The following is an 11,965-nucleotide window of genomic DNA, read 5'->3' as shown; positions in this document are numbered from 1 at the left end:
TGATGCCATGGCACTCTACCCAGGGGGATAGCTTGAGGCTCCGTCTCAAAAAAAAAAAAAGAAAACCAGAAAGTGAGCATATCAGCACACTCACAAACTATCTTACGGAATTGGATAAAGAAGAACACTCTAACCCAAAACCCAGCAAAAGAGAAGAAATAGCCAAAATTAAATAAGAGATTAATGAAACTGAAAACAAACCAAAAAAATCATTCAGAAAATCAATGAAACAAAAAGTTGGTTTTTTGAAAAAGTAGATAAACCTTTGGCCAGACTAACTAGAAACAGAAAAGTAAAATCTCTAGTAACCTTGGCAGCACCCATAGCTCAGTAGGTAGGGCATCAGCCACATACACCCAGGCTGACGGGTTCAAACCCAGCTCAGGCCAAATGAACAACAATGGCAACTGCAACAAAAAAAATAGCCAGGTGTTGTGGTGGGTGCCTGTAGTCGCAGCTACTTGGGACTCTGAGGCAAGAGAACTGCTTAAGCTCAAGAGTCTGAGGTTACTGTGAGCTGTGACACAACAGCACGTGGTGAGGGCAGCATAGAGAGACTGTCTCCAAAAAAAAAAAAAAAAAACTCTAGAAACCTCAATCAGAAATGATAAAGGGGAAATAACAACTGATGCCACAGAGATATAAGAGATTATCTCTGAATGCTACCAAAAACTCTATGCCCAGAAATTGGATAATATGAAGGAAATGGATCAATATTTGGAATCACACCCTCTCCCTAGACTTAGCCTGGAAGAAATAGTTCTCCTGAACAGGCCAATTTTAAGCACTGAGATCAAAGAAACAACAAAAAATCTCCCAACAAAAAAATGCCCTGGTCCGGATGGCTTCACACCAGAAATTTATCAAACCTTCAAAGAAGAGCTTATTCCCGTACTGCAGAAATTATTCCAAAAAATTGAGGAGGAAGGAATCTTCCCCAACACGATCTATGAAGCAAACATCACCCTGATACCAAAACCAGGAAAAGACCCAACTAAAAAAGAGAACTTCAGACCAATTTCACTAATGAATATAGATGCAAAAATTCTCAACAAAATCCTTGCCAATAGACTACAGCTTCTCATCAAAAAAGTCATACATCATGTTCAAGTAGGTTTCGTTTCTAGGGATGCAAGGCTGCTTTAACATACACAAGTCCATAAACATAATTCACCATATCAACAGAAGCAAAAACAAAGACAATGTGATCCTCTCAATAGATGCAGAAAAAGTGTACAATAAAATCCAGTATGCTGGCTCAGCGCCTGTGGCTCAGGTGGCTGGGGCACCAGCCACATACACTAGGGTGATGGGTTTGAATCCAGCCTGGGCCCACCAAAAACAACAATAATGGCTGCCACCAAAAAATGGCCAGGGCGTTGTGGCGGGCGCCTGTGGTCCTAGCTGCTTAGGAGGCTGAGGCGGGAGACTCACTTGAGCCCAGGGGTTGGAGGTTGCTGTGAGCTGTGATGCCATGGCACTCCACCCAGGGGGACAGCTTGAGGCTCTGTCTCAAAAAAAAAAAAATCCAGTATCCTTTTCTAATTAGAACATTGATGAATATAGACATTGGTGGCACATTTCTTAAACTAATTGAAGTCATCTACAACAAACCCACAGCTAATATTTTACTGAATGGAGTAAACTGAAAGCTTTTTCTCTTAGAACTGGAACCAGACAAGGTTGTCCTCTACTGCCACTACTATTCAACATAGTGCTGGAAGTTCTAGCCAATACAATCAAGCAAGAGAAGGAAATAGAGGGCACCCAAATGGGAACAGAAGAGGTCAAACTCTTCCTCTTTGCTGACGATATGATCTTATACTTAGAGAACATCAAAGACTCAACCCCAAGACGCCTGGAAGTGATCAAAAAATATAGTAATGTCTCAGGATATGAAATCAATGTCCACAAGTCAGTAGCCTTGGTATACGCCAAGAACAGCCAAGGTGAGAAACTAATTAAGGACACAATCCCCTTCACAGTAGCTTCAAAGAAAATCAAATACCTATGAATATACCTAACAAAAGAGGTATAGGAAGGATCTCTATAAAGAAAATTATAAAACCATAAGAAAAGAAATGGCAGAAGATATTAATAAATGGAAGAACATACCATGCTCATGGCTGGGAAGAATCAACATTAATAAAATGTCTAGGCTTGGCACCTGTGGCTCAGGTGGCTAAGGCACCAGCCACATACACCCAAGGTGGCAGATTCGAATCCAGCCCGGGCCCACCAAACAACAATGACAGCTGCAACCAAAAAATAGCCAGGCGTTGTGGTGGGTGCCTGTGGTCCCACCTACTTGGGAGGCAGAAGCAGGAGACTCGCTTGAGCCCAGGAGTTGGAGGTTGCTGTGAGCTGTGATATCACGGCACTCCACCCAGGGGAATAGTTTGAGGCTCTGTCTCAAAAAATAATAATAATAAAAAATAAATAAAATGTCTATACTTCAGATCTGTGCCTGTATTTCAGTGGCTGGGGTGCCAGCCACATACACCAAAGATGGCAGGTTCAATCCCAGCCTAGGTCTGCTAAACGACAATTACAATTACAAAAGAAAAAATAGCCGGGCATTGTGGTGGGTGCCTGTAGTCCCAGCTACTTGGGAGGCTGAGGCAAGAGAATCTCTTAAGCCCAAGAGTTTGAGGTTGCTGTGAGCTGTGATGTCATGGCACTCTACCCAGGGTGACATAGTGAGACTCTGTCTCAAAAAATAATAATAATAAAATAAAATGTCTATACTTCCTAAAGCAATATTCAATGCAATCCCCATTAAAATACCAACATCATACTTTCAAGACTTGGAAAAAAATAATTCTTTGTTTTGTATGGAACCAGAAAAAAACTCATATAGCTAAGGCAATTCTTATTAATAAAAACAAAGCCAGGGGCATCAGCCTACCAGACTTTAGGCTATTGTGATTAAAACAGCATGGTATTGGCACAGATAGAGACATAGACATTTGGATCCAAATAGAAAACCAGGAGATGAAACTAACATCTTACAGCCACCTAATCTTCGATAAACCAAACAAGAACATGCACTGGGGGAAAGAATCTCTATTCAATAAATGGTCCGGGGAGAACTGGATATCCACATGTAAAAGACTGAAACTGGACCTGCACCTTTCTCCACTCTCTGAAATTGATTCAAAATTAATAAAAGACCTAAATTTAAGGCATGAAATGATAAAAATCCTCAAAGAAAGGATGGGAAAAACACTTGAAGATTTCAGCCTAGGGAACTATTTTATGAAGAAGACTTCTGTGGCAATTGCAACAAGAACAAAAATAAACAAATGGGACTTAATTAAACTGAAAAGCTTCTGTACAGCTAAGGAGATGACAACCAAAGCAAATAGACAATCTACACAATAGGAAAGGATATTTGCATATTTTGAATCAGACAAAAGCTTGATAACCAGGACCTAGAGAGAACTCAAATTAATCAACATAAAAAGAGCCAACAATCCCTTTAGATTACTGGGCAAGAGAGATGAGTAGAAGCTTGTCTAAAGAAAACAGATGGGCTCGGCGCCTATAGCTCAACCGGCTAAGGCGCCAGCCACGTACACCTAAGGTGGCCGGTTCGAATCCCCAGCCCGGGCCACCAAACAACAATGACGGCTGCAACCAAAAAATAGCCGGGCGTTGTGGCGGGCGCCTGTGGTCCCAGCTACTTGGGAGGCGGAGGCAGGAGACTCGCTTGAGCCCAGGAGTTGGAGGTTGCTGTGAGCTGTAATGCCACGGCACTCTGCCCAGGGGGCCGGTTTGGGGTTTTTTTTCAAAAAAAAAAAAAAAAAAAGAAAACAGATGAATGGCTAACAAACATATGAAAAAATGCTCATCATCCCTAATTATTAGAGAAATGCAAATCAAAACCACTCTGAGATATCATCTAACCCCAGTAAGAATGGCCCACATCACAAAATCTCAAAACTGCAGAAGCTGGCATGGATATGGAGAGAAGGGAACACTTTCACATTGCTGGTGGGACTTTAAATTAATACAACCTTTTTGGAAGGAAGTATGGATAATCCTCAAAGAACTTAAACTAGATTTGGGATTGCATTTGATCCTGCAATCCCATTATAGGGCATCTACCCAGAAGAAAAAAATGCTTTTACCATAAGGACACTTGCACAGGACTGTTTATCACAGCTCAATTTACAATTGCTAAAATGTGGAAACAGCCTAAGTGCCCACCAACCCAGGAATGGATTAACAAGCCGTGGTATATGTATACAATGGAATACTACTCAGCCATTAAAAAGAGATGGGGACTTTACATCTTTTGTATTAACCTGGCTGGATGTAGAACACATTATTCATAGGAAAGCATCACATGAATGGATAAGCAAGAATCCTATGTACTCAATTCTGATATGAGTACAATTAATGATCTAGTACACCGTGGGGGTGGGGTGGGAAAGGGGAGAACAGAGAGAGGGAAGGTGGGAGGGGGTGGGGGTGTCATGGTGTGTGACACAACTTTGGAGGCGGGACACAATTATAAGAGGGAATTTACCTAACAAATGGAATCAAGGTAACCTGGTTCTTTGTACCCTCGATGAATCCCCAACAGTAAAATAAATAAAATAAAATTGCTTAAGAAAAAAAGAAATAAATAAAAATAAAATATGTATGGAGTCTCAAAAGGGGGGAATGAGAGAGGATACCCAGGAAGGGTGAGGTCTTGGAGAACAGAGGTCTTCTCCAGGAGACCCCAAGGATACACCTACAAGATCCTCTCCATGGTGATGCAGCTCTTAGGAATTTGTAGACTTAACTTCCCGAGACTGGAAATTTTCCACTTCTGTGAAATCTTGTAGTTCTGTCGGGGCTGGAATGGCTTCTCCAGCTTGATTCAAACTGACCAATGAGAAAGTTACCCGTGGGTTGGAATTTTGTGACAGGAAAAAGGGAAAGACCAAGCCAGTCAGGGAGTGCGGCCATTTTGAATTCTTCTATGTCGTTTGCTCCACCAGCTGAAATAAAGCCCTTCCTCTTATAAACAGGGTGTTTGGGTACTCTTTCTCTCCATTGGGCCTCATCTTCCTGCAACATAGGGACTTTACCATAAATAAGTCACACACAAAAGGCCATAGATCACCTCCTGACCTGGGAAGGCCAATCTTTAGATGGTCATTTGATTCTCAAGGGATTTGAAGGAAAATCCAAGGCAATAATGGGACCCTTTTACAGAGGAGAGAAGTAAGGAGGGGCAGCGGAGAGTGGGGATGAGGGAGGACTTTGGTAGTGAAAGACTGCTATCTACAACGTGGCCGAGCTCAAAAATATTGTTTGCAGTGAAAGACCAGACACAAAAAATCACAGATGATATGATTCTGTTTATAGCAAATAGCCAGAGTAGGTACATCCATGAAGACAGAGAGCAGATTGATGTTTGCCAGGGGCTGGGAAGAATGGGGAATGGGGAATAACTGCATAATAGTTCCAGAATTTGGGGGGGGGTGATAAAAATGTGTGGAACTAGGTGGTCATGGTTAGACAACATTGTGAATGAATCATTTGCCACTAAACTCATGCTATAAAGCATTAATTTTATGTTATGTGAATTTCATCTTAATTTAAAAATATGAAAAAAGAAGGAGCTGTGAAGAAGAGTTTGGTTCTAGAGCCAGGGTGTGAATCTTGCTCCTGCATTCACTGGTGATGTGACCTCAAATGACACGGCCTTGCAACAGGTATCTCACAGCCAGTTGTGGTGGAAGTTGGGGGCCACAGTCTTCAGAGGTGGAGACACTTAGTGATCCTGGAATCTTTTGGCCCCTTTCTCTCGATCCCTTTAACGGGGAACGAAGCGGATCTGATACGCTGGGGCTACTTTCCCCACACCACTCTGCTGGGGAGTAAGGTCAATGTCCTCTGGAGCCATGGAGCTGGCCAAGGAGAAGTTCTGGAGAATGGTAGTGAAGAAGAGGAACAATTCGGTCCTGGCAATGCCTTCACCAAGACAAATGCGCTTCCCTGTGGCACAAAAGGAAGATCATCACTATGGACACAGGTGCACATTCTTTGCCCTCCCCAAACACTTGTGTTCATGGAAACAAATTTGCATGAGAGATTGGTCTTTAACGTGGAATTCAGGATGAACTTTCAGGTAATTCCCAAACCCTCCAAAACTGGGTGAAAATCTTTGGGTAGATATGCTGTGCTCATTTCTCTAGGAGAGAGTTTGTAGCATCTGTTAGATTTTCAAAAGGTGCAGCAACCCCACCAGTTTAAGGACCCAGTGTGGCTGACGGTATGGGTAGATGTACCTCTGCATATGTAGATGAGAGCAGATTTCTGACAGTGTGTTTACTGCTCTTCATTTCTCATATGGAGAGCACGGTGTCTACCTAAGAGGGCTCTTGTGAGATTAAAGAACATATCTGTAAACCTTAGAATAGTACCCAACTTGAATTAAGAATCCTAAATGTCAGCTGGGCATGGTGGCTTACGCATGTAATCCTAGCACTCTGGCGGGCCTAGGCAGGTGGATTGCTTGAGCTCAATAGTAGACCTGAGTTGAGCAAGAGCAAGACCCTGTCTCTACAAAAAATAGAAAAAACTAGCCATGCATTGTAGGGGGCACCTATCGTCCCAGCTACTCGGGAGGCTGAGCAAGAGGAACTCTTAAGCCCCAGAGTTTGAAGTTGTTGTGAGCTATGATGCTACAGCACTCTACTCTGGGTGACAGAGTAAAACTCTGTCTCAGGCAAAAAAAAAAAAAAAAAAAGAATCCTAGACATGGGCCAGGCACAGTGGCTCACGCCTGTAATCATAGCGTTCTGGGAGGCTGAAATGGGTGGATTGCTTAACCTCAGGAGTTTGAGACCATCTTGAGCAAGAGACCCTGTCTCTACTAAAAATGGAAAACTTTGGCTGGGCATGTGGCTGGTGCTTGTAGTCCAAGCTACTTGGGAGGCTGAGGCAAGGAGTGTGAGGTTGCTGTGAGCTATGATACCACAGCACTCTAGCAAAGGTGACAGAGTAAGATTCTATCTCAAAAAGAAAGAAGAATCCTAGATGGGTAGTTCCTATCTTGTGTTTGTTTCCAGGAGTGCGTGTAGGGGTGTGTTTCTGGTATTTTGTGTGTGTGTGTCTATCTCTGGGTGGTCTTCTAGCCTCAGCCTGAGATCAACAGGCTTTAAAACTTCCTGAAAATATATATGAATTATACACAAAATTGTGAATGGAATGGATGCCCATGGGGGCGGGCATCAATTCTCAGAAGTGTATGCTGCCTCCAAAAGAATATACACCACAGGCTTGGAGAGAAATGAGAACAAAAGGGAAGCGGGGGGCTGGAAAAGCTGAGATGGACACAGAAGGGCCTCTCCGTTTACTTCGGTGCTTCTTCTTAAGGCCATGCCAAGGATGGGTTTCCAGGCATTCCCTAGGACTTCCAGATTGTTGGACAGTGGTGCCTATGTGGAAGCATCTGGGGAGGAGTCCACATCCTTTTGGAACATCCAGAAGGTAGGAGACATGAGCTTAAAAACACTCAGGGCAGATCTCTGGGCTGGCACTTCTATAAGTAGTTCTGTGACCTGGCTTTTTCCAGAACAGCCCGATGCCTGTTATGTCCCTCCCAACACACTTCCCATCCCTGGGGCTGGCTGTTTGCACACTCTTTGGGATCTCACTGGCTCCAACCCCCTTTTTGCTCACTTTATATTTCCTTCTGCTTCTAGCGGACTCTGCCACTGTCTTTTTCTCTGTCTATATTTGCCAGCCACTGTTTCTCTGTCTTTGTTTTCCTTTCCTCCTCTTTTTTTGGGCTTTCTTCCTTTTTGTTTAGCTCCCTGTCTCTGTCTGTCTGAATTTTCTATTCTATTTCTCTTGCTCTTGTTTTTCATCTCCCTCTAAAATACCTTCTCTCCTTCATTCTGTCTTTTCCTCTCTCCTTACGTCACTTTTTTCTCCTTCTTGTTTTCCTCTCTCTCCTTTCTTCTTTCCCTCTTTTCTTCTCTCCCCTTTCTTTGTCCTCAGCTCCCTCTGCCCCTCATTCCTCCTCCTCATTCTCCATATCCATCTCTCTGCCTCCCTCCTCCTCTCCCTCTGTCTCTCACGTTCATGCTCGGTCTCTTTTCAGCCACTGTCTCCCTGTCTCTGTGTGTCTCTCTGCCCTCTCTCTGTTTCTCACTCTCATCGTCTCTCTGCAACATGCCCATCTGTCTCTGTCCTTATTTCTCCACATCTCTGCCTTTCTTAAAATGTAGGATGGGTCTAGCAAATGAAATCATTAACCCTTATCCCACCACCCCGTGTGTTCCCAACTCTTGCTAAAGTTAATTGAGAAAGACGCTCAGTGCGACAGAGACAGAGGCTGGGCCAGAGCCCTGGGTTGCTGAAGTTGCTGATGAGACTGAAGACTAAGGACTTGTTCCTGGGACTTTCTTGCTCCCCAAAGATGAGAAACCTGGATATTGGGATTTTACAGGGATGGAGCTTGTTAAATTAAATTAAGTTGGGCCTAAAACTGCCACTATACACAATAAACTGTAACCTACCTTAATATGTAAACAAACTACAATCTAACATGAAAGTATATTCTTGAAATAAGTAACTGAGTCTTGGCCAATCATAACAGCCAAGCTTCAGCCAATCACAGGCTGAAAACTGCTCAGATGGCCCAAATATGGCAAACTCTGAGCTGTCATCAGTTAGGCTGTGTCTGTGGGTCACTTTCTTTCTCTGTGGATAAATACTGCTTGTCTACAAGGCTGGGTATATCTCTCTGAACTTTTCCTGGTTCAGAATGCTGCCCAGTTTATGAATCGTTTCTTTGCTCAAACAAACCGGTAAATTTAATTTGCCTAAAGTTGTTCTCTTAAAAAGCTAAAGAGTGAAGAACGGGAACTGGGACAAGTTGGAGCATGTCACTACCTTGCCCACCTCCTGAGAGCTACAGTGTAAGTCCAGACTCCTTCCCAGCCATCAGAGCCCTGCCCGGCTGAGCTCTTCAACTTGTTCCCATGTGTGATTGGCAGTCCAAGCTCTTCTAGTTTCTCAAATGTGCCGTTACGTTTCTACCTTCAGGCTTGTTTGCGCTGCCTGAACACTCTTTCCAGTGGCTGATTGGTATTCAGCTATGAATGTCTCAACTTAGAATCCAGCTCCTCAGCTATGGGTGGTGGCTCATGCCTGTAATCCTGATGAGATCAAAGTGGGTGGATTGATGGAGCTCAGGAAAATAAGACCTGAGCAAGAGCAACACCCCTCAATTCTACTAAAAATAGAAAACAAAAACTAACCAGTGGGTAGGGTGCCAGCCCCATATACCAAAAACTGGCACCTATAGTCCCAGATACTCAGAAGGCAGAGGCAGGAAGATCACTTGAGCCCACAAGTTTCAGGTTGCTGTGAGCTATGATGCCACAGGACTCTAGCCGGGGCAACAGAGTGAGACTTTTATCTCAAAAAACAAAACAAAACAAAAAACACAGAAGCCAGCTGCTCAGACAAGCTTCTCCTCACGGACTCCCCCCCCCCACCAAGATTAGTTAGTGTTTTCTATTTTGTGCTCCCCAAGCCCTTTTGGATTATGATTAATTATACTATTAATTGCCCTGTGCACATTTACTTTGTGCCATCCAGGTCTATACATGTTTAGTGCATTAATTCATAGACTCACATTGTTATTTTGTCACTTTTTTATGAATGCCCATCTTCTCTCCTGGACACTACACCTCCTGGGGCAGGAACGAGGTCTCTGTGTGATTTGTCTGAGCATTATCTTCAGTCCCTAATGGAGCACTAGGCTCCGAAAAGTGCCCAACAGATTTTGTCTTTTATTGAAGAAAAGTAATTGACTAATGTTTGGAGAGGTTCAAATACTCGCCCAAGGTCCTGCTTGCCAAGATGTGCCTTTGGGATGTAATCTCCTTTCTCAACGCCCCTCATAGGCAATAGTGAAGATGGAATAGGATCGTGTAAGTGAACAAATTAGAATATACTAAGTGTGGGCAGTGCCTGTGGCTCAGTGAGAGGGCACCGGCCTCATATACTGAGAGTGGCGGGTTCAAACCCAGCCCCAGCCAAACTGTAACAAAAAGTAGCTGGGTGTTGTGGTGGGTGCCTGTAGTCCCAGCTACTTGGGAGGCTGAGGCAAGAGAATTGCATAAGCCCAAGAACTGGAAGTTGCTGTGAACTGTGATGCCACAGCACTCTACCGAGGGTGACAAAATGAGACTCTGTCTCAAAAAAAAAAAAAAAGAATATACTAAGTGCTCAGTAAACAAGGACTTATCGTTTCAAGGAGGGGATGGAATCTGTACTCTGGTGTCTGGGAAGGGGATCTCGGGTTCAACTTACCTAAGGAAAAGGGGATAAAAGCTTCATTCTTCTTTAGCGCCCCATTGGCATCCAGAAAGTGATCAGGGTTGAAGGCGTCTGGTTTTTCAAAGTGACGTGGGTCATGGAGAGCAGAGCTCAGGATGGGAAACACTTCTGTGTTCTGAGGGAGGGTCACAAGATCATTCCTGATTGATCCCCATTCCTGAATTGCCTTTTTTTTAAAGGTACATTTTAAAGAGAAAAAATAGGCCGGGTGCAGTGGCTCATGCCTATAATTCTAGCATTCTGGGAGGCTGAGGAGGGTCGATTGCTTGAGCTCAGGAGTTTGAAATGAGCCTGAGCAAGATCAACATCCTGTCTCTAGTAAAATCAGAATAAAAAAAAATAAGGCAAGAGGGTCTCTTTAGCCTAAGAGTTTGAGGTTACTATGAGCTATGATATTGTGTCACTCTACTCAGGGCGACAGAGTAAGACTCTGTCTCAACAACAACAACAACAAAAAAAGTATGAGCAGAGCCTGTGGCTCAGTGGGTAGGGTGCTGGCCCCATATACCGAGGGTGGGGGGTTCGAACCCAGCCCCAGCCAAACTGCAATAAAAAAATAGCAAGGTGTTGTGGCACGCACCTGTGGTCTCAGCTACTCAGGAAGCTGAGGCAAGAGAGTCGCCTAAGCCCAGGAGTTGAAGGATGCGGTGAGCTGTGACACCACAGCACTCTACCAAGGGCAATACAGTGAGACTCTGCCTCTTAAAAAAAAAGTAAATTAAAAAGGAAAAATATATTTCTTATGGATTACATCAGGAGCTGGGGAGTTTTTCTGTTTTGTTTTGTTGAGACGGAGTCTCAGTTTGTTGCTCTCGGTAGAGTGCCATGGCATCATAGCTCACAGTAACCTCAAACTCTTGGGCTCAAGCAATTCTCTTGCCTCAGCCACCCATGTAGCTGGGACTATAGACACCCACCACAATGCCCACCTATTTTTTTGTATTAGTTGTCATTGTTTTTAGCAGGCCAAGGGCCGGGTTCGAACTGGTCAGCCCTGGTGTATGTGGCCAGTGCCCAAACCACTGAGCCACAGCCACCAAGTATTGTGAGGATATTTTCTTTCACAGTGTTTAATGTGAGCACTGCCAGAGTTAGTTTTTTATTATTTGTTTTTTATTGTTGTTCAATATGAGATTCAGGATCATATTTGTTTAAAGGATTTTACATATAGGTTGGGGGTGGTGGCTCACGCCTATAATTCTAACACTCTGGGAGCTCAAGGTGGGTGGATTGCCTGAGCTCGGGAGTTTGAGACAAGCTTGAGCAAGAATGAGACCCCAACTCTACTAAAAATAGAAAAACCAGCAGGGTGTTGTGGTGGGCGCCTGTAACTCCAGCTACTTGGGAGGCTGAGGCAAGAGAGTTGCTCAAGCCCAAGAGTTTGAGGTTGCTGTGATTTTGATGCCACAGCACTCTCCCAGGGCAATGGAGTAAGACTCTTTCTCAAAAAATAAATAAATCCACAGACAGATGTATGTATATTTATTATGATTATTATTATAAGGCCTACAAAATAATTTTCAGAGAATTAAAGGTAAAAGTTTGAGATTCTGGGAGTTTTAAGTATCAAAACTTTATTCCTTATATGACTTACCATAAATATACC

General features: G+C 43.6%; 1 protein-coding gene across 1 annotated transcript in view; it reads right to left on the bottom strand.

The window, feature by feature from the left end:
* Positions 1 to 5,337: 5,337 nt before the first annotated feature.
* The window catches only part of LOC105888244 (cytochrome P450 2B4), a 19,320-nt gene continuing 12,692 nt past the window's right edge, over positions 5,338 to 11,965 (bottom strand). Inside the window, exons 8-9 of the mRNA XM_012812954.2 lie at positions 10,333 to 10,474; positions 5,338 to 5,997 (exon numbers count right to left, since the gene is read on the bottom strand). Of these exons, the coding sequence (XP_012668408.1) occupies positions 5,816 to 5,997; positions 10,333 to 10,474 (324 nt within the window). The 3' untranslated portion in view covers positions 5,338 to 5,815. The remainder of the gene's footprint in view (positions 5,998 to 10,332; positions 10,475 to 11,965) is intronic.

Source organism: Otolemur garnettii, unplaced genomic scaffold (assembly GCF_000181295.1).
Source record: "Otolemur garnettii isolate 467f Iridium unplaced genomic scaffold, OtoGar3 scaffold00233, whole genome shotgun sequence".
Lineage (NCBI taxonomy): Eukaryota > Metazoa > Chordata > Mammalia > Primates > Galagidae > Otolemur > Otolemur garnettii.
Note: the sequence above shows the minus strand (reverse complement) of the source record. Positions and strands in the feature narration are given on the sequence as shown.